Raw genomic sequence first — 23400 nt, 5'->3', positions numbered from 1 at the left:
GTCAATAGTTGAGTTTAGTAGGTCTAACCCCCCCCCCTTACATATCCCCATCTTCTGAAGTTCCAGGTTAAGATAAAAGTTGAGACCTTATCTATAAAGGAGATAAAGCAGAGTACTTTGTAAAATATGATACATGAATGCTCTTCCCCAGGAAAGCATTGCCAGATTTCCTGTAATGAATTACAGAGTAGGTTGTTATCACTGAAGTCGTCCTGGGTGCATGCAGGGGCTACCCTGGGCCTTTTGGGGCACTGCGCGTTACTGTGGTATGCTGGGGAGATCACATTCTGCAGGGGGTTAGGGCCGAGGTGAACTCGCCGTGAGGAAACTGGGTCATGTTTATTTTGATCTCGGATCTGAGTCTGGTTTGACTGACATGTGCCCTCACCTTGACAGAATCACCAAACAAACACACTCTGCGTACCCCTCTGCGGCAGTCACACATCTCTTGGGTTACATTTTGAAACTGAACAGTGTTTATAGACCTACACCAGGAATTTTGCCCAAACTGGTGCGACCTGTGTGTCTCCTTTAGTGTTGATTGTGTCACTCCTGGATGGCAGACACATGTTAGCCATCACGACCTAATCTTACGTGAGTGGACAACTGACTTTTTTTGGGGGGGGGGGGTTTCTCCCCATGCTTGTTAGGTCCTTCATAATGAGCCGTAAGTGCAATTTTGTTTTCCGCAGCATTTTGCCGTAATTTTGTCATTTGGGTATGAGTGACAGGTTGGTCATGCCCCTTTCCACTCCTCCAGCCCGTGGGGATTCAACGTTAATCAATTCTTAACTAGTGTTTTTCTCTTCTGGTATCCACCTCAAACACTGCTGTGGTGAAAGTGGTGATGGATCATCACGCTCTTGTTACTTGGAATCCCCCGAGGCAGTGCCTCTTTATGCTGAGGTAATGCTGTTTATTATTTGTTTTTGTTTTTTTTGAGCCCCTTCCAGACACTGATGTAATTTCAACCCCCTCCGTACGTAGTTTTGCTGCTACTTTCAAAAAGGATGCCAAGCTGGGTCAGAGCGGCGAGAATGTGTTTTTGCTGTCGGGCCTTGAGGTAAGGCAAACATTATCCCAAATGAGGTTATTTCCAAATGGGAATTTACGAGGGAGAAAGTCTTAAAGAAGTCAGCATTTGGGAAGTGACCGTTGAAACGGTCCTGCTGGTATTGGCAACTATTGTGGACTGGATCTGATCCAATAGCGAGAGGTGGTTTAGGGTGGCGAGGGTCTGGCATACTCACAGGTCTGTCGCTCCAATCTCCGTGGGGGAGGGAACTTGATTAATGGAGCAGGAAATTATAATTAGTGGGGTGCACTTTTCATACAGTCCTCATAACCCCACGGTCCACACACACTAGTATCTATGTTGTTGAACGAGTGTATTAATGAGGTTCGTTCAAGAGGTGTGCGCTGGGTGACTGGGCTGTGGGATGCAAAGGAACTAGCTATACCACTTGTGGTGGAAGAGATGGGTATATTTATAGGCCCCTAATATGAAATGGGGGACCAGCAGGAAATGTGGGGTGGGTGGGAAGGAGTGGGTCTAGATGGTGGTGGTAGTAGTATCAAGGGGTTTAGTAATTTTCAAAGCTGCAAGGGAGGCCAGCTGCAATGGCAAAGGCTTTGGATCAGAGGGCCAGGCGCCCACCACCTCCCTCTCTCCCTCGGTGACACATCCATGTCCCACCGCTCTATCAAAGAGCTCCACGGCAGCAACCTGGCTTTCATTTGGGGACAGTAGCAGGTCCCGCTCTGTCACGGGCAGGCTCTGGGCCAAGGTGGGGTGAATGTAAGTGTGTGTCCAGGAGAGGACATCAAAGAGTAAAGTGACTGGCTAGGGAGAGAAACTGGGATTCCCACTGCCTTCTCTAATTGCATTAGCCTGGGGAGTCATGAAATGTTCTAGTTCATGTAAGTTCATTTGCGTGTGTTCCCCTGATCCGGTTTCTTTGACACGTCATTGTATTTTACTTTATAGGCCTTTTAGCCTAAGAATGTGTATGACTTGGTAATGTGTTAGCATTGTCCTGTTAGCTTTGTTAGTCTTAATGCAGCCCTTTCGTCATATTGAGTAGTGTAGCAAATGTGGAGGTATGGCATCAGACCTCCACTGAAAAGGCTTGTCATATACACCAAGTGTACAAAACATTAGGAACACCTTCCTAATATACAGTTGCACCCCCCCCCCCCCCTGCCTTTTGCCCATAGAACGGCCTCAATTCATCAGGGTATGGAGTCCACTAGGTGTCAAGTGTTCCACAGGGATGCTGGCCCATGTTGACTCCAATGCTTCCCACAGTTGTCAAGTTGGCTGGATGTCCTTTGGATGGTGGACATTTCTTGATGCTCAAGGGAAACTGTTGAGCGTGAAACCCAGCAGCGTTGCAGTACTTGACGTGCTCAAACCGGTGCACCTGCTACCATTAAAAAAATATATATATATATCTTTAACACGTCTCCATCTACACTGAGTTTAAGTGGATTTAACAAGTGACTTCAATAAGAGATCATAGCTTTCACCTGGTCAGTCTGACAATGAAAGAGCATGTTATGTACACTGTAATCTTGACTTTTCTGATGTGTGGTCTTTTCTGCTGTTTGCTTCAGTACATTAGAGGCTATACTGAACTTTTGCCCCTGGGAATAAAATGGGCCCAAAAAGGGTCCCATGAAGGGACAAATATTGCCCAGAAATGACCTCATTGGACAGAGGGGTATACCTTCCCACGCCCCAGTTGATTAATGTGGTGTGTGTGTATATGAACTATATAGACAACACTCGGGCCACATTTTTCTTTAAACAATTAGCAACTTCTGTACTGCCTATTTAATCGGAGAACACGTGTGTATTGTTCCACTTGCCTTCTAAAAATCCTGTTTCTCCTCTGCTCCTCCTCAGCATGCTGGCAGACAAGCTGAACATGACCCCCGAGGAGGCGGAGAGATGGATTGTCAACCTTATCCGCAACGCCAGGCTGGATGCCAAGATAGACTCCAAACTGGTGAGACTGACGCCCTGTCTGTCTGCCTCGACAATCAATGACCTCTGCTCCCACGCAATTGATTAGTCAAAGTTTTTTTTATTTTTTTTAATTTTTTTACTCCTTCGTAATCAGGGAGCTTATTCTCCGGTGTACCTCCTAGATGCAATATAAGTGCATAACTGTAGAATGACTGAGACGAGAATAACAAGGCATGGGATGGTCCATTATCATAATAGGAGGGTATACAACACAGTACGAAGTAAGCAACCACAATACCTTACCCTTTTTAAGTCCTTGTTCTCCTCTACAGCTCCACATTGGGTCTTGCATGTTTTGGCGTACCCATCACTGCGCAGAGTTCTCTGTAATCAGCAAATCATACCCTAGCCACTCTTCCTGGAATGACATAGAATTACCTAGATGTGCACTGAAATTTACATAAATGTGTCCCGGGAGGCTGGCGGTTGGCGACACGGTGGCGTGTCTGTGAGACCAGATGTGATTGGCTCTCCCCGCTGTGTGATTAGGCCTAACTGTGCGCCCCTCGCCCTGTCCTGTTCTTATCCAGGGTCACGTGGTGATGGGGAACAACGCTGTGTCGCCGTACCAGCAGGTGATTGAGAAGACAAAGAGCCTGTCCTTCAGGAGCCAGATGCTGGCCATGAACATCGAGAAGAAGATGGCCCACGCCAGCAGGAACGAGGTAAGGGAGTTGTCACCACTACCCACCCTCCCATCCCTTGTCAAAGACTAGACTACCCATTCCCTTTTCCAACTGACTGTGACTCTTACGTGGGTGGACACAGTTCAAAGCCCTCTCGAAATGATCAGCTCGGAGAGAACAGGGCTAGAAGAATGTCGACGAACCAGCTTCAACAAAATGCTCCACTTGACACGGAATCAGCCAGTAAGAGCAGGTTTTAACGGAGCTAGCGGGCACTTTCATCATCCCATTGATCTTCATAGGCCTAATGACAAGGTAGATGTCAATGCCGCCGTAAAACAGGGCCTGTGCCCTGTGACTCAGCTACCGCTGCGCAAATAAGGTCGATTTGCACACTAGCCTCACTGAACATTACTCAAACTACGGAGTTCCCTGCACTTAGTACAGGTCCCCACAGATGTTTGGCTTGGGGTCCAAATTTTGGTCTGTTTTGATCTTGACCGTGTGAGTGGTATGTAAGACTAATCCACGAAGGTAATCCTCAATGATCACACACATCCCTGAGCCCCACCCTCTCCCCATGCCAGCAGTGCTCCTTGAAGTTAGGGAGAGAAGGACATGCCTGTAAAACCAAAAAAGAAACGGATTCTTAAACTTTTAAGTGAGTCAGTCCACCGCCTCCCCCGACCCCTTCAGATTAGTTTATTATAAATATATATCTAATCACAACAGGGCCAAGTGTGCTTTAAATGTCCCCCTTTTAACTGTCCAGTTCTGAGTAAGTATCTTTTGATGTGTTCAGTTAACACCTCTTTTGTTTGAATATCTGCAGGAAGAGAGCTGCTATATCTCTGTTTAGTCAAAGCAAAGACCCTCGTTAAGAGGCTGCAAACAAGTGTCATTACATTCTCAGGGCTACAAATCACTTCTAATGCATTTACTACCTGTCATCTGGATGGGCTGTTGTGGGTCCGTTACGCATGCATACACACACGGGCGTGGACACACACGTGCTCACATTTTAAGTCAACTTCAAGTGTTCGACTACATACACTCATGGGGATTTCTGTTTCTAATTCATCACATAATTCATTAAAGCCCAGAAACAAAATACTGTATGTCTGTCAACTGGTAGTCTAACCTCTTCCCCCCCCTTTTCTCCTCCCTTTTTTCTCCAGACACCCAACTGGGCAGGTCAAGAGACTGGCTTTTAGCAAGACACCACCGAGAATATTTTTATTCCTGTTCCTACACAGCATTCCTATCCAGCAACAACATCCTGTTTTTTCTGCTTGTCCCTCAAGGAGCAGAGGATTTTTATTTATTTTGCTCTTGGTTCAAGTCATCAGTGATTCAATAAAACAGACGTGCAAAAACCATTTTCACCAATGATCGCTTTATTTCTGGACATTACAGATGGTGGTTGAGGCTTAAGTGGTTAGACTTTTTTTGCATTGGTAATACTTGGCAGTTTTAATGTGTGCATTAAGTCACTGAGTGGGACAGTTAATACTGTTTTGGGTGATGCGGCTCATGTATGCACTGTAATGATGAATGAGTGTTTAGGCTATTGGGTTTCATGGTGTTTTAGTGGCCCGGTTCACCATGGCAGTCACACAGGAGGGGAAGTGAGAGGAGGGGAGCAGACAGAGGTGATGTACAGTTAATAGTGGTCATACTCTCTGCCAGTCATCTTTCCCTCTGAGGACATGAGGGACTCGTAAACCTCCATTAGCCCAGACTAATCAGTTTAATGTGCCTCTTGCTCCCCCCTTCTCTCACCAACTCTTCCTTCAGCTTCTGTCTTTCTCATGTAACTTTCTTTCCCTTTTACCTCTCAACTTGACCTTGTTCTAAAAGGGGAGATGGTTTCAGGTAGGTGACTGGTCTTGTGAGTGACTAGTGGTCCTTCGGTAGACAAACTTTCATGGGCTGCTACGTCTCTGGGGGAGCAAAGAAGAGGTGCTTCCAGCTTCCATTGGCACTCAGGGCTCGGAGCCAGACGATTCAAACACTGACGTCACCTTGGACCAGGCCAGCGGGGAGGATAAAGTGATTGGTTTACCGGTCCTTTGCCATGACGCATCATGAAAATAAAAGTTATCCTAGCCCTTAATTATCATTCACCTTACCAGTGCACTCTCCTGTATTGTTTTAGTAGGATGTCCAGACCAATACCAGACTTGCCGCAAACAGCCCTTTGACCACAATGTCTGTCACTGCACTCGAATAAAGAAATAAACAGTCAGGCAAAAGGTCACTATCGGTTTTGGCTGGGAAACTTCCATGGTTCTGTTTTTACACATTGTCCAAGGTTTTCCCCCCACAAAAGGTTTGCAAGCGGTCCCAGTGATGAAATGGAAAACTTACATTGTGTTTTTATTGCTTGAGGTTAGAACGCTTGTCTTGTATAAAACCAGTGTGACAAAATGTGTAAAATAAAATGTCATGGAAGGTCTCTGGTTTTCTCTGTGGGGTGGTATTCCTATATGACGCTGCTCCTCTTTCCGTTATCTACAATCATTTTGAATCATGCTCTGTTCCATGGCTATATTTGAATGTTTTCATATAACTTAAGCTTTATATTGTTAAATAAAAAATCGAATTGTTTTCACTACAAGCCTTTGGTAGTGAGTTAACATTCATTACAAAAATATTTTCTATTTACGGTCTTTTTTTTTCATCTTTTTGACAGGTCAGGCTGAATTGACCTCTGGCTTTTCAAAAGAAATCATCCAAGGTTTAGATGTGTGCTTTATATACAAGGACTACGTATGGAGCGTAACATATGCATTACACCAATCTGTTACCTCTGGGCCTCAGTCATTTCCTGAAACTCTGCCTCCTGTTTATTTTGAGTAGAATATTGCTTCCCAATTGGGGGCAGACAGTTGTGTCCTGATAAGTGCCCGACACAAACTAATTTCCTAAAATAAATAAAAGATTAAGTGCCACACCTAGTGGTCAAAGGGGGTACAGCATTTAGTCTATTTCTACCAGAACAGGAGGTGAACACTATGATGGACCTAGGTGGGTATCAGGAAATCTCAAGTAGGGCCTAACCTGGGGTTTTTCTGGTCTTTTTTTCAGGACCTGTACTAGGCCTATTCTCTGGTATCGCTTTTGACTTACCTTTCGGTTAGTTTTGAGGTCATGCAAGTATGTCTAGTTTTGTGTCAATTGATTAGGTAGATTGTTTAACTGTTAAAAGTTACCAACTTTATATCACATCCATTAATGGAGCACATAGTTGTCCAATCATATTACATTCTCCTAGAGTAAGGCTTTGCATCTTTGAAGTTGCATGCATTCTTGTTTCTTGAGAGCAAGAATGACGGCAACGATGAAGGTAAAACGTTGATGGTGGTTATGATCATTGTTTTCCCAATTTATCCATTAAAATTCGACCAAAGCCATACAACTATATGTTTTCTTTGAAATCCTAAAATGAGACTAACTGGCACTGCAATTCACTAGCTTTTCGAGACATGAGTAGGCCTATTTGTCATATAGTGGAAATAACAGTATAACCATGCAGGTACTAGCAAGACCACTTCTCATTGGTCAAATGGCAATAATTGGACGACCAAACAAACTCCGTTTCCAAACCCCATAGAAAACGACTTTTAAAAAACGTATAGTACCGTCATATTTTTTATAATTTGGAATTTGAGAGACAAAAGGTCATTCAACATCCAAACTAGGGATGATAGCCTTCAACAACACCCCCACACAAACGTCACGGGTTGTGCGTAATTTCACACGAGAATCAAAACGGCTGCGATTGATTTGTTTCATGCGCTAGGACCCTGAGGGAGCCTCGGTGTAGCGTGAGGACCTAGGCAGCTAAATAACATGTGTCATCTTCATTATCTAAAATAATAAGAAAAAAAAAACACTTCACTCTGGTCAAGGGGCTTCTAATTCTGAGCAGCCCCAAAGATCTCGAAATCTCCACGTGACAGGAGCAGCTATATGAGAAAGCAGCCCAAGCATCAGGACCAGTAGTAGCCTACCACTTCACCTCTGCTCGAAGCGCAAAATGCAGACAATCTAGAGGAGAATCTACTGGCTTCGTATCCTTTGCTTTAAACCCCAACGTAAAACGGGACGCCCGAATGGTGTAGACAAAGTTTGCTGGAGTGAAAAAGGACACGCTTTCAGCGGGGAAATAGGTATTATCGGAATAAAACTCGCGTGCGTCTCAAGGAGAAGGGAGATCACTCGGACCTCTGTTCTCTTCCAGAATAACTTTTCATGCAAGAGGGATGCTGTATGCTCCAGACCCACTGTGGCTTTCTGAAGTGGATTTAGACTGTCACATATGCAGGTATGTTTCATATTGTGTTCATTGTTAAACACAGCTTCTTGCGCTCATTATATTGGAAGGTTATCGCTTGTTTGAGAGGCGTTGGAATTATTTCATGCCAAGCTCTTTTGTCGAGAATGGAGAGTAAATTAACACGTGTGGCAGAAAAAAAAATTGTTTCATTGTTGCAGTGTATTTAAATACAGTAGGCTTAGCCTCCTAAACTCTTTAGATAAAGTATTTTTGTCCCATGTTTGGATAGATGTGGATATCGTCACATGTGTTATCATAATAACCCATATGTTTCTTTTTACAGCACTCCAAGGGACACTTGTGAATGAAGGAACGGTGATCTTCATAAAATGATATTATTCCGTGGTGAGATACTATGTTGTCGCTGCTCGTTTAATGTGTGACAAATTGGAATCATTCAAGAAACTGGAGGAAACGAACCAGATAATTCATCCCAAACACCATTGGCACTTCTTATTCGAGTCGGAACACCAGCCGTCCAGATGCAGTTTCGACTTTTCTCATTGGCTTTAATCGTGTTGAACTGTATGGAGTACAGCAACTGTCAAACGCAGTCAAATCGCTGGAGGAGGAACAAAAGAGGTACGTGAAAAAAATCGTCTATCTATGCATACATCATCCTTGCCAATGTGACAGTTGAGAGCGAGAAGTTTTGGATAGTTTCTGAGACAGCAACGCTAGAAAAATAAAAATAGACATGATCGGACAGATAATATTGAACATTTTGAGACCACGAGTTTAATCAACATTTGTTGCCATTTTTTATCCGCTTCTGCTTATGATGATGTCATCATAACCATAATTACCTTGCCAATGTATTCAAACATAACTCGTTGGCATGTCTCCTACACACTGACTCTATCATCGCCCTGAGCACGGTATATTGATCAGGATACAGTGACCGTCCAGCATCCTGTAGACTAGGGCTAGGCTATTTGAGGTGATGCATATCTGGTAAATGCGCTCGTGAGTTCCTGGATGAGTTTTATGCGCTCTGCTACTATCACCCGACTCCCGGTATAAGATTAAAAGCGCAGTGAAAAAAATGTATTCGATCCACCTAATATATCCATCCCGCCAAAACGAAAAGTCCCACAGAGCTGTAAAGCAGTAGCCGAGTCTGTCCAGACTGTGGGTATGTTTTACGAGGCAACTGTTCGGAACTTCATGAGTTCAACGTGGAAACTATTTTTCTAAATTGTAACAAATTGGTGAGACTTCACCACTCAAATGCGTTGTTAGTTGTATTACTAGATTACAGGTAATTCTTGAAGTTCTGTTTTGGGGACATTTTGGCAAATGCGCAAAATGTGCGTCTTGGACACATAGCGGTCATGGTTTACCAACGCAAAAAAAATGCCTGATAAGATTTGGGATATTGTTATCTGCTTCATATTTCTTACGTAGTTGCTGTTGGTGAGTCGTTTGGTCAAATAGCCTAGGTTACCCCAAATTGCTTCGGGCTCTCTGTGCTCTTACCTGTCCGCCTGTCCGTGCCAACAAAGAGAGGTCTGTGTCTTTAATTAAATGTGGTACTGCTTAGTAGGCTACAGCGACTAGACGGTAAAAAGCTGGTAGTGCGGCTCTGTCTATCTATTGTGGAGCGCAGCGGCTTAGGGGGGCGTATTGTGGGAGTTTTAATGAATAGATGCTGAATCCCCTTCCCCTGCCATATGAATTCGACCTCTCCAACCTCCTAAGCTGGTTTTAATTGATCTCATAACCGCAGAGTTATCTTTGAACAGTTGGTACATGCATAACAATCGCCTCTGGGGATTTAGCCCATTGGTAAAAACAGCAATGTGAAATGAATGAGCAGACTGTGACCATCAGTGCGTCTGCTGTTAGCAGCACCCCTCTGGATCTGTGACATAAGAAAGGTCCTTACTCCGGTGAAGTGCGTGTGCTATTCCTTATTGATCCCATGGTAGCCTGGTTATAGCACCAATACCCTAAACAGAACATGTTACAGTGTGGTGTGGAGTACAGTAGGATGTTTTTTTTTTTTGGGGGGGGGGGGTTGTAAATTGTAAGGCAATCACAGATTGAATCATATGCCAGGGGGAACCTCCACTTCTGGCTGCAAGCCTTCCACTGCCCATCTGCAAATAATCAAGCAGTCACTGTGGGGTACTTGCACAGACACACTTTTCTCTGCTCCTCTATTTTTCTCTTAGGATTGGGGTGATCTCAGATGCTCCGTAATATAATGTTCTTAATGGGATCAAACTTTTTGGCACAGAGTGGAACTGGTTAAGTTTAAGTTTGAGATGTTATAGGGAGAGAGGCCAATTGATAATGGCATAGATGTGTGTGTTTGTCTGTGTTTCTGTGTTTGTTGTTGATAGAAGTGGTTGAAATGCTTTTGGCTAACAGGCTAGAAAGGTATAACCCGTGTGTGTGTGTGTGTGTGTGTGTGTGTGTGTGTGTGTGTGTGTGTGTGTGTGTGTGTGTGTGTGTGTGTGTGTGTGTGTGTGTGTGTGTGTGTGTGTGTGTGTGTGTGTGTGTGTGTGTGTGTGTGTGTGTGTGTGTGTGTGTGTGTGTGTGTGTGAGGGAGGGAGGGAGGGAGGGAGGGAGGGGTGGAGGCTGGAGGTGGGGGTGAGAGCAAAAGGTTAACTCATACATTTGACCCTGAGGATGGGATTAGGCTGAGCTGTACACACATCACGGTAAACTCTCTGAACATCTCGAACTGGATGCTCCAGCCCTCAGCAATGTATGGGTTTTGTACAGATTGTTTTTTGAGGGAAGGTGGAGGATTGGTTCCTGTTGTTTTGGATTGGAATGGTCCAACTGAGGCCAAAAGCGACATTTAGCACACACTGGCAGGCAGCCAAGCTTTAGGTTTTCACTGCCTTCCTTTATTTATTATGGTTATTGAGAGAAGCATGTGAGAGAGAGATCACTGTTCAATATGCTCTGAGAGGGCTGAATATGTGTGCCTTGCCCTGAAGGTTCACCATGACAGCTCTGAAACGCAGCAGTAACGTAGTGAGGTTTCCAAATCAGTCTGGAGTGATGAGTCCCAGACACATTTTAAAAATGGAATATGGAATTGGTCACGTTAAGCTCCCCGGGCATATATATTTTATGCGTAAAGAAAAATATCCTGTGCGTGGAGGAACAAATGTCTTTACCTTTCAGGCTGAAATAAATTCAAAGAAATTGGCTGATATAAGTAGTAGAGCCTTTGCCGTTAACACGCAGTGTATGATTGGATTAGCTAGGGAAGTGTATGGGAAGGAGACGGGTGTATAATAAGAGGATGCAAGAGTGAAAAGCAGGGCTGTTCTAGTCGGCAACAGTCTGGGTTCAAAGGCAAACTGTAAGAGAGTCAGGCTAAGGCTAAATGAAGGGAATCTGTGGTGTAAATGGTTTGATCATGTCTTGCAAGCAGCTCCCATAATCTACTACATGACTCAATCCTCTGTTCCACTGTAGTTATTGTTTTTTTTCTCTTCATATAAAACCGATGATTTACACCTCCTTACTCCCCCACCCTGCCCACTAAAAAAGAGGAAATCATGCCAATGAAGCCTGCTATGATATCATTGCTAGACTCAAGGATATTGGTTTTCATTTTTATTCTCTGGCTAATGATGCCACCTGCTGACTACATAAAAACAGACTCAAGTACCAATGTTGCCTGGAGGAAGAGATGCACCATGGGTCAGGGGAGTTTGTAAATTCACTACTAGGAAATGGCTATAGTAGTGAAAGACTGTACAGTACTGAAGAAAAATGTACCCTTAGTGTTCTGTAATCACTCCAAGGTGAACTTTGATTTTGTAGGTCAGCTGTTTCAAAAGATCATAGAAATGATACGGTTTTGAATGTCCCCACAATCTGATCTTTTACGATAATAAAATAATCAGAATCAGATTAATTCAAATAATAATCTTCAGCTATTTTTCCAACGTTGCCTGAGGAAGATTCTAGTAGTCAAAGTGAGTTTTCCCGTTGTGATGTACTATGCTGACTGCTCCTATATGTAGTATTTGTAAATATATTCTGTTAATAGTTTACTAAAGTTATTTGCAACGTACTGGCCGCCTACTCTTCTTCTTTCTCAAAATGATATGAAACAGATTTTGAGATTAAGATACTTAAAGATGTACTCCAGGATCTTAAGCAGAACAAATTCGTAATATATCATCCATACCAATTGCAAAAAATATATAATAGTAATAGTATTTGCAGGACGTAACTGGTTCGAATCCCCAAGTCGGCTAGGTGAAAAATCTGTCGATGTGCCCTTGAGCAAGGCACTTAACCCTAATTGCTCCTGAAAATCGCTCTGGATTTAGCGTCTGCTAAATGACTAAAATGAGAATGTAAAATGTACATAATTTGATGGCATAGTACACAGAAAACGGGCACTACTTTCAAAACTACTGTCTGAAATTATACAAAACTTCGAGATTGCATCTCTAAGTAACTTTGTAACCACTAAGTGATAATAAATGATCTTGATTGTGTCAAAGTCTACTTGAAAATGGAGTTTGGGCTTATTTGAGGAAACGGACTCAATTAATGTGAGATAAGATGAAACACAGTGATGATGCATCTAATGGAAAAAGTTATGTAGAACATCCAAGAATCAGATTTGTTAGTACTGTACCTGCTAAAGTTATATTCATTAGTCACCAAACAGAAGAAAACAGACTGAAACAGCGGAGGGACTACCAATAAGAGACACTCATTTTTGTTTCCCTGTTTTCTGTTGCTTGTAGTATGAACACACACATTCAAAGGGGGAGACAGACAAGAGCACCTCTTTGACATGGCACTACAGTGTGGGTAACACAGAAGGATATGCCTTACATTTACGTTTTAGTCATTTAGCAGACACTCATTCAGAGCTACTTACAGGAGCAATTAGAGTTAAGTGCCTTGCTCAAGGGCACATCAGCAGATTCTTCACCTAGCCTGGTACTGGCCCAACGCTCTTAATCGCCAGACTACCTGCCGCCCTGAAAGCACTCAGACCGCGCTGGCTAATACTCTGAATTTTCTGTGAGAGAAATGGATACAAATAGCATGACTGTAAGTCAATTTGGATAAAAGCGTCTGCTAAATGGCATATATTATTCTATATTGATAGTTTATGACTGTCTATTAAATAGCTTATTGTCCCTCTTATTGTTTGGTGGACACGAAGCCATTTAATCTGACTGTGTGTGAGCGAGAGAGATGTGAAGGAGTGAGTCAGAAGGTTTGTAATTTAAGTTGGAGATGATTTGGAGAGAATGAATGTGTGTTTGAGTGATTACCCCCTCCTCCCCGACATGGAGAGGGAGTGCTCCACGGGGGCCTCTCTTAAACCAGCTTTGCCACTCTGCCTTTGGAAAAAGTGAAGAGGGACCGCAGATGGCATGTCTTTTAACAAGGCTTTTTCACATAATGCCACTCTAATCCACGGGATGGGCGCCCTGTATCCTGCGTCTCTCTCCTAAGCCAGGAGGGACTGTGTGACTTTTTTTTATTCCACAGCGGCAGTGCGTTTCTCCTGGCTGGTTATGATGGAGCTCTGTGCGTTGAGTCAGCGGGCCAAGCGGCACATGGAACGATCGCTTTACGGAAACGCTGAAAAGCGATCCGTGGTTCGTGGTGTGGAATAGCAGTAGCCCCCCCCAAGTTCTGCTCCTTGCCGAGGGGGCTTTTAAAGATGAGAGGGAGTGGAGGGACGGGGCCGGGAGAGAACATATTTAAGCAGATCAGCTGGATGTGGCTGAATGTGAGCAGCATCACCTGAGAGGGATTACTGCTCGCCAAGTCCTGACCTGAGCCCCGGCTGCAGCGTCTAAAAGGAACCGTGTTCCCTTTCTCTTCCCAGGCCCCATCAGCCAAGCCGTTAATGTGCGCGCGCGTGCGGATATGTTTGTGCGTGCGTGCAAGTCTTTATGCAGGTGTGTTTTTGTGTCTGGACAGTTTTGTGGAAAATCATCGGCAGATAATTCAAGTTTTCAGCTGCATTGACAAATAAATTCAGTAACAAAAACAAAACCTGTGAACTACAGTAACTGTTGCGGCGAGGTCAGTCTGGTGGGACCCACTAACCCAAGCATGTCCATCCTGTCTGTCTGTAGTGTAGCAGACCTACTAGGTCTCAGTCACAGCCGTATCAAATGAAGCCAGTGAAAGGGTCCTCAGTCCTCAGTGCACCGATGCCATGCTACACTGGTGGAAATCCCCCCTGAAGGAAAAAACAACACAGGTGTCATGAACTTGTAGTCAGGTTCGGAGAGATTCCTCAGGACCCACGTGACAAGCTGTGTTATCTGTTTCTGTTTTGTCTTCGTTTTCTCTCACCAGGAAAAAACATTGTCTGTTCACCCTCTGCCTATTCACCCTCTGGCTAGCCCCCTTCACCCTATAAACTCAATTCGCCCTAATTCATTTCAATTGGCACCAACACATAGCTTTCTGATTCGACGGCGTTGCAGTCGGTTCACAAACTAGAGGGTTTAGGTTTTTCCGCTTTCTCCCTTTTTTCTGTGCGCTGTTTCGTGTCTGAGCAAAGACCGAGGAAGATCCATTTCACACAGAGGAGAAGGCTAGCTTTGTATCACTTCTACACGTTTCCATTTATCACGTCACTGCAGAGAAACAGTCGTTGTGTGTAGATTTGGTCCCTGTTTTTTCTTTTTCTCAGGGCAGTGTACAAGGGGGATCTTCTCTTCCACCCTCAATCATTGTCATCAGAGGATTCCATTATGTTGGCAACGCTAAATGCCAAACAGATGTTTTTCTTTCCGGCTACATTTTACCACACTGTAAAAGTTCATTTTCGGAAATGTGAAATAAAATGGACTTATTATATAAATCTTATAATACACTCCATATTTCCCAGTGGTGATTGGAAACTCCAGAGCTGCAGACAAAAGGTCCAGTGTCCCTTTCGAGTGCGAGGGGAAATTTTGTAACCCTCACCTATGTTATTCTCTCGATAGCGCGCCTGCCTACAGCAATTACACCGTAATACGTTTTCGTATAAAGCTACTAAATACGGCCAGCCAGTTTGGTTCGATACTCTTGAGTTTATTAGGCCCGTAAAAGTCATCATGTGGGGGTCGTTTCTAAGTGGCGTGCGTAAAACAACAACACAAAAGAAGCATTTCAACACGAAAGTGAGTCATGCGAGGGCTTCAGAGGTAGGAGAGCGGACCAGAGACAGAGCGACGGAGGCCCTCGTCAACTAACCTCTCACTATACTCATGTGAAGAACAACACTCAGGCATTTACTCAGCATTTACTCAGAGCAGTGTATTGACAATAACATGGTCACAACTGGTGTGATTCTTAAGGAATGCTATACATATGGGGATCAGTATAAAAAAATCAGGGCATATGTTAAAAGCTGGAACTCGATGACCAGCAGTTTAGCAGTCGTTGGGCTGCAGGTGATTCACATCACCACTCCTAGGGACATAGCTAGAGACACAAGGGCAGGGAGGGAATAGGGATCGTCCAGTGTTGTACTACTGCAGTGAGCCACATGTCTGACTCTTGTTTGCCATGTCTGTGTGTGTTCTTCTCCGTGCGCGTGCAGAGTAGTACCTACTTTGGATCAATCTCTGCAAGGCCTTGGTAACTTGAGATCAGGAGCCCAAGCCCCCTGACACACACACACACACACGCACGCACGCACGCACGCACGCACGCACGCACGCACGCACACACACACACACACACACACACACACACAGAGGCAGGCAGACAAGTGTGTGGGGTTGGTCTTAGGCTCTGCAGAGTATTTACATCCACGCCTGCTCTAATGGCTGCTACAACAACAGACAGGGAGGCGTGGTGGAGCTGTGTGATCCGGAGTGCAGAGCAGGGCTCTCTCTACCCCCTCCCCAGCCTTTAACACTCGACAGATGGACATGCCTCTTTTTTCCCCCCTCTCTGCTTTTATTGGACCTCTAATTATGCTTACACGCCACATCAAAATAAGGCCCAGCGTGCAATGCCTTTGGTATGGGGAGGAAGTGAGCCGGTCAGATGCAATAAACCGTTTCACTGCGTGGAACTTGCCTGTAATTTAGGAATCCGCCGGACATGGATGTACTGTACTGGAGGTGATGGTGGTGGTGGTGCTCCCGAACCCACCTTACCCACTGAGTGAGGCTGCTGGATTGATGAGTGCAGCTGTGGATAGGGCTGGGGCTGGACTTGTGGCTTGACTGAGGCTGGGCTGGGGGTAGGGCTGGGGCTGGACTTGCGGCTTGACTGAGGCTGGGCTGGGGGTAGGGCTGGGGCTGGACTTGCGGCTTGACTGAGGCTGGGCTGGGGGTAGGGCTGGGGCTGGACTTGCGGCTTGACTGAGGCTGGGCTGGGGGTAGGGCTGGGGCTGGACTTGCGGCTTGACTGAGGCTAGGCTGGGGATAGGGCTGGGGCTGGACCTGTGGCTTGACTGAGGCTGGGCTGGGGGTAGGGCATGGGTTCGATCTGAGGCTAGAGCTTTAGGACTTGGACAGGGGCTTGACTTGGGCTGAAGCTTAGGATGGGATATTGGGCTTGTGCTGTATGGGGCTGGATGTAGGCTGGGACTACTCAGCTGGGTCTGAGGCTGGAACCAGGGCAGTATTTGTATTTATTAAGGATCTGGGCACAAGGTTGGATCTAGGATTAGGTCTCGGGCTGGGGCCAAGTGCTGGTAGTCATTACAGGGCCCTGATGCTGAGCTTAGAGAGAGAAAGAGAGAGAAAGAGAGAGCGAGAGAGAGAGATTGTCCAGACGAACAAATGAGATGCCTCGTCAATCATCTAATTAGGCTCACTATGTTGCTGCTATTAACAATGTGGACAGTTGACAGTCCCATACTGAAAAGGACTGTCAACACAGCACCGTCACTCTGCTCTAACAGAAGTGAACAGAGCCCTCTAATCATGCCATGCACAAAACCATATGGGTGGCACTGGCATTACACACAGTATGTAGTTACAGAGTTGTAGATAGAGAGTGAAAAGTGAGATATTCTCACCAAGTGCTGAATATGAAATGTCCCATTTAGATGCACCAAGATACTTTCTCTGGATGATTATCCTGCCAAGACACAAATACAGGGAAGGCAGAGCTCGTTAAAACCATGGTTCCTAGTCTTGTGTATTTGGGACTTCTGATGCATTCCGCTGAGTGGACGGCATCAGAACAAGCATTCTCCTCTTCCTCAGACCTTGTCAGAGATGGAATGCATCCCAAGTCATTCCACATGGGCCCAGACATAAGACTGTCTGTAATATAGCTTACTGCATGGTTGGGTTTTGGTCAGTGTGTGGTTGTGGTCATTGTTGTTGTTTGTCTTGTTGTTGTCTGTCTTGACTCAAAGCCATTCTTGTTTGTGTGCTCTGCTCTGGCTGCATGCCACACAGCCAGGATACACAGAACAGACAGACAGACAGACAGACAGACAGACAGAGAGAGAGAGAGAGAGAGAGAGAGAGAGAGATGAGAGAGAAAGAGTGTAGGGATATTTACAAGCTGCATTATGATTTTAAGCATTTTCAGCTAGTTCGGTTACTGAATATTCTTTGTTGCGGTACTGAACTACATTCATTTAAAAAAAAATTTTTTTTCGCTAACTTGGTTTAGGGACCAGACAATGGAACAAAATTGCATAGGGAAGATTGGTGAAGAAAAAGTGAAAGGAGAAAAAAAAAGAAAAAACCCATTAACGTTTTTCAAATTCCTTTCTTGCTTTTTCTTACAGCTATTTGTATTACATCTTGGCCGACTTCTCCTTAACTCAATATGATTTCTTTGAACGGCAGCCAGGTCTCATGAGCACACTGTATAAACAACTTTCACAGACAGGAGCCCTAACTAATAGGTGTAAGTAGGCAGGGGTCACATGTAGTGTACATGTTTACGCACTAATGGGTTTCGGGATGACACGGCCATGATGCCGTAATGGACAGTAGCGAAGCATAATGGGCATTTTAGGGCTGGATATCATCAAAGCACAGTCGCTTGTACATACGCACACACTATACAGTATGTGTATGGTTATAACAAGCAGTGTTTGGTTGAAAACAACACAATTTAAATGTAAGAGCCCGAGGAAAGATTATACCTAAAAACCCATCAGCTTTTTTAGGATATTTAGAAGATAGCAAGAGACCTAAAAGGGTTCTTCGGCTGAAAACCCTTTGAAGAACCCATTTTGGTTCCAGGTTAGGGTTGCAAACCTACCGGCAAGTTAATGGAATCTTGAGTCATTTTGGTAATTAACAGAAAATCTATGGCAATCTTGAGTAACTTTGGTAATTTATAAAAATGTATTCATATACCATATTCATTTATTATATCTGTGCCCATATTTTCCATGAGTTTCTAGTAGATAGACCATATGGTTCAAGAGAAAATTGTCCAATTAATGAAAAAAGCATCTAATCAAATGGCATTACTTTCAATTAACTTCGAAATAATACATTTTTTAAATAAAATATAAAGGATATTTCATGCTGAAACCCTCATATTAAACATCAATGGTATTCACTAAATTGATGGTTTGTATTTAGGAGAATATTTGTTAATATTTGTCATTATATTTTTTTATTGTAAAATGATCTTATTTCATATGTTTTACATGTGATAAGGCCACACAGAGGGACAGAGATAATTACAGACACCTGTGATAATCTGAAGTACATAAAATCCTTGAAAGATACCAAAATTCTAGTAGTTTACTGGTAAACTTAGAAAGTTTCCAGTAATATACCCCCCCTTTGCAACTCTATTCCAGGTAGAAATCCTTTTTGGTTCCAGGTAGAACCCCTGTTGGGTTCCATGTAGATCCCATACAGAGGCTTTACATGGTCTTTCTACTTGAAACTCAAGGAAAATATGGAAACAGAAAGGGTTCTAACTGGAACCACAAAGGGTTCTCCTATGGGGTCAGCAGAAGAACCCTTTTGGAACCCTTCTTTTTAAGAGTGTAGTCTTCTGACGCTGTATGTTAACCCTACCACAGCAGGGCTAGGAATTCCATCAGGCAGGATTGTTTAGACAAGAGAAGAGACTCCTGTGGTTTGAGTTATCATAACTCCTTAGCACGACCAGTGCCTCGGGGGCTTGGGTATTAGCAGAGGTTCTTGCATAAAAAACAATTTGCTGCTCATTTATAACAGTAAGTAGTGTGGCATGTTGACACCTGCAAGGTAGGGACTTAGCCTACTCTATTCTGATGACCTCTTTGTAATGAGACACTCGGGGCTTACATTACCACCCATGTCTTTGGATGGAAGCCACCCCCTAATTCACACGTATCGCATTATCTATCCTATCGAACACGTCTTGATTTTTTTTTTTTTTTTTTTTTTTAGGAACTCGGTTGGGGTCTCAACTTACTGTTGAGTTAGAAGAGTAGAATACACAAGGTGCAATTTCGAAATGTGGTTGTGCATCAGCAGTTTGGTCTTGTTATGTCAGTCACTGACAGTCACTCAATTAGCCTGACAGCAAAAAATAATTTGATCGATAAGTTAGTCTAGCCAACTATCTAAACTTGTAGTAATAATGGTCGAATTACTGACCGAGTGGACCCCATTGGTTTTGTTAGTCACTCTCACTCAGATGTCATATTCAAAGCTGCAAATAGTTTTCCCCCTAACTATGGCAAAATGTGAAAAATTGCAGGAAATTAGCTGTAAAACTTCAAATGTTTCAAATGTCAAATTTTTTTTTTCACTTAGGTCCCTCAAAAGGCATGACTGCATGTGTGGGAACGCAGATCTGCAAGCCACTGCGGCCCCTCATGATGAGTTCAGATTTAATGTGGCACCCACCCCCATCAAAATTGCCCATCCCTGCTCTAGTATGTCAACCATCCATGTGAATTAGACATACAGTTCACCATCCTAATGTCAACACCTATTGCACATACCATACTGCCCCTAGAGGTGTGGAGTGTTTAAAAATGTTTCTGTACTTTGCCATCCAATTTCATTACTTCTATGGGAAATGCTATCTAATAGGACTCTTATTGTACGGACTGATGCCGGAGGTGAGAAGCAGGTACGGGGAGTCAACATTTAATAAGGAACAGACATGAAACAAGACAGGCACAGCGTCAGCACACAGGAAAAACACGACATTTGACAATCAATGCAGCAGCAGGGAACAGAGATGGGGAACTGACAAATACAGGGGATGTAATAAACAGGTGATTGAGTCCAGGTGAGTCCAATAATACGTTGATGCGTGTGACGGGGAAAGGCAGGTGTGCGTACTGATGGTGGCAAGAGTGCGGAATGCTGGGGAGCCTGGCGCCTTCGAGCGCCGGGAGGGGGAGTGGAGCAGGCGTGACAGTACCCCCCTCTAGGGGCACCACCCGGTGTCCCACCTGGGCGAGCCTGATGGGCTGGCCGAGGCACGGGCGCAGGACAAACCGGCTAGGCGTAAAGTCCCGACGAACCGGTAGGGGCGTGGGAGCCTGGCAAACCGGCTGAGGTGTGGGAGCCTGATGATCCTGCTGGTACGTGGGAGCCTGATGAACCGGCTGAAGCGTAGATGCCTGGCAAGCCGGCTGAGGCGTAAAACCCTGGCGATCCGGCTGAGGCCTGACGTGGGATGGGCCTACCGAGCCAACCGGGACAAGAAAACCTCTCGAGCCAGCTAGTGCGTGGAAGCCCGACGAGCTGGCTTAGGCACCCCCGGTTCCATCAGTGGCGGCCCCCGGACACGACGTCACCACCAACCAGAACGCCAGCACTCCCCGATGTTTCGTTAGATGGCTGCTGCATTCTGTACGGACCGACGCCGGAGATGAGAAGCAGGTACGGGGAGTCAACATTTAATAAGGAACAGACATGAAACAAGACAGGCACAGCATCAGCACATGGGCAAAACACCGGGATTCGACAATCATTGCAGCAGCAGGGAACAGAGATGGGGAACTGACAAATATAGGGGAGGTAATAAACAGGTGATTGAGTCTATGTGAGTTCAATAATACACTGATGCACGTGACAGGGAAAGACAGGTGTGCGTAATGATGGTGGCAGGAGTGCGTAATGCTGGGGAGCCTGGCACCTTCGAGCGCCGGGAGGGGGAGCGGGGGCAGACGTGACACTTATACACCTTTCAAACCAGTACGTTTTTTCGCCAACTTTAACATCCCGCCAACATTTGCTAAATTTTCTTTATATATGAAGGGTATTGCCAGCGATAAAGCCTCTACTTTTATTTTCCGTCAACCGACCTAGTCATGATTGCAGTAAAGTTCTGCCTACGGTATGAAATGTAGCCATAATGCTGAGGCGGCATTGACACGGACTACTCTCTTAAGCTCTTAATGGTTGCGATGCCGCGCCCATTACTACCATTCTCCTGCCAGTTCTAAACTTTGCGAGGCATGTCACTTCACCCATCTTTTTTTTCTCATAGCCCACCGCATGCACTGTTTTCTTAACCACAACTGGCGTATCCATAAAGAATTACTGTTCCAGTAAATATCACTGAATTACGAAAATATTGTAATAAAGTAAGCTAATGCAATTGAAGGCATCAAATTGTTTCTTACTGAAACGCAGGATGAAAGTCATCAAATAGTTATGATACATTTGAAGCAATAGCCTACCCGCGCGTGGTCAACTATTTCAGCACCGTTTCACGCTTCATTGAGACAAGAGTGGGGACTCGTCATGATAAATCAATCAATGTCAGATTTTATTTTCTTCACTGAATCCACATTTGAATATTGGTTACAATTAGGCTGTAGAAACGTTAGCTAAGTTGAGGTGAGTGCTGCTCATGGTCATCTTGTCTAGTTGGCTCATGTATTAGCACGGGTGAACAGAACATTTGTCAGCATGTTATGTAGCTTAACAAGTGGATAATGTTGCTCTTCACTCGCCGTCACTTAGTAGCCTTGGCCTACTCCCGACCAAAAAGCCTATGACTCGTCTTAATCAATCAATGTGATTTTGTTTCACGGAATCTCCGTCTATGTTGACTGTGATCAGGGTAGCCTAAGTGTCTTGTCTGTTTAATGAACACAATAACTATTGATTTCAGGTGCATGGCATGGCAAGGCCATGTAGCATATAGGCTGCACAGACCCAGTGGCGGTTCTAGACCATTTCAACTGGGGGGGCCAAGCTGGGGCTAGTTGTACTGTTAGAGGGGCCAGTTACATTAGACGTTATTGTTGTCATATCGTTTTCTTTACTGCATTGCAGGCAAAAGACCATGTTCATAATCATCATCGTTGCCACTGTCTAATAACGGATGTAAAAAAAGAACGATAGCAAAAATTAGTTATGTAAAAATGATTTCATACTCCACATTTAGGGGGGCCACAAGGGGGTCCAAAATTGTTGTCACAGGGGCACTGCCCCCCCCCCCCCCCCCAGAACCGCCCCTGCACAGACCAGGAACGTCATTACACTCAAAATATGACATTCTATTATTTTGAAAACAAAATGATTAGTCTTATGTTTCTTAGGACCTGCCTAAAACAAATGAATAATGGATTTATTAAAACAGAAGTCCATCCACATTGGCCCATGTCCACTCAAATTCATGTGCACGGAGATATAAAAGGCTTATTGCAACAAGAATATGGTAAAAATGGGACTGTATGAATTGGGCTCAAAAAATGGGTATATATTCTTTTACAGGCAACATACCATGAAGTCTATTTGTAAAGGGTAAGAAACAGTCCTTAATTACTAAAGTTTGAAAACCCACGGCAGTGCAATTCTCACTCTCAAGAGAAAGGTGGCGGTGGGATCGGAGATATTGGAGCCAGGGAACGATGCTTTGAAGTTGTCTTTTTGTGGCGTGGACCATGTGTGAAAGTAAGACCGTGTCTCAGCCATCGGCCCCCCCCTGTGGAGCGCTCCACTTTTGACCCTGTGGATCACCTCAGATCTCCCTCCAGGCCGCAGGGCCGAGCAGGGGTGTGAGGTTGTATCTTGTTAAAGGGTTAATGAGGTAGAACTGTGTGGCACGGTTCATGTTCACCCAGTGGAGAGAGGGAGGGCCATAGTGATAGTCAGTGTGACTATGTATACAGTGTGTGTGCAGGGCTCTAAAGTGCAACCATTTTGGTCGCATATGCTCCTAAATATTTTGAATAATTGTTGTTATGATTAGGCTTTGCTGTACCGCTGCCTCCAAGTGCCATACCCCTCGGGCCCGGAGAGCAAATCAAGTGCACCTATAGGCCTACGGCTGGCTAATCGGTTTGCTCAGATTACCGTGTCTGCAGCTTCCTCGAGCGCTGATACTATGAGATTTCAAAAGTTTTAAAACCATGACTAGAGACCCAGCTAGTACATTAGGTTCCTTGGAGGTTTTTGGTTTACCAGTGGTTCTGGGAACGAAGCCATACGTTTCCTGACCGGTAAAACGGAAGTGAACATTTCGCCATTAAAACTTGTTTTTCAACCACT

At 44.6% G+C, this 23400-nt stretch overlaps 2 protein-coding genes across 2 annotated transcripts in view; both read left to right on the top strand.

Annotated features, from left to right (window-relative positions):
* Window positions 1–6115, top strand: part of LOC115177336 (eukaryotic translation initiation factor 3 subunit E) — a 52212-nt gene extending 46097 nt beyond the window's left edge. Inside the window, exons 11-13 of the mRNA XM_029738027.1 lie at window positions 2909–3011; window positions 3562–3696; window positions 4836–6115. Coding sequence (XP_029593887.1) covers window positions 2909–3011; window positions 3562–3696; window positions 4836–4871 — 274 coding nt within the window. The 3' untranslated portion in view covers window positions 4872–6115. The remainder of the gene's footprint in view (window positions 1–2908; window positions 3012–3561; window positions 3697–4835) is intronic.
* A 1305-nt stretch (window positions 6116–7420) lies between these two features.
* Window positions 7421–23400, top strand: part of LOC115177335 (R-spondin-2) — a 76703-nt gene continuing 60723 nt past the window's right edge. The window contains exons 1-2 of the mRNA XM_029738025.1: window positions 7421–7987; window positions 8283–8581. Of these exons, the coding sequence (XP_029593885.1) occupies window positions 8482–8581 (100 nt within the window). The 5' untranslated portion in view covers window positions 7421–7987; window positions 8283–8481. The remainder of the gene's footprint in view (window positions 7988–8282; window positions 8582–23400) is intronic.

This window comes from Salmo trutta, chromosome 37 (genome assembly GCF_901001165.1).
Source record: "Salmo trutta chromosome 37, fSalTru1.1, whole genome shotgun sequence".
In the NCBI taxonomy this organism is placed as follows: Eukaryota; Metazoa; Chordata; class Actinopteri; order Salmoniformes; family Salmonidae; genus Salmo; species Salmo trutta.
The sequence above is the reverse complement of the archived record's forward strand: the minus strand, read 5'-3'. Positions and strand labels throughout refer to the sequence as shown.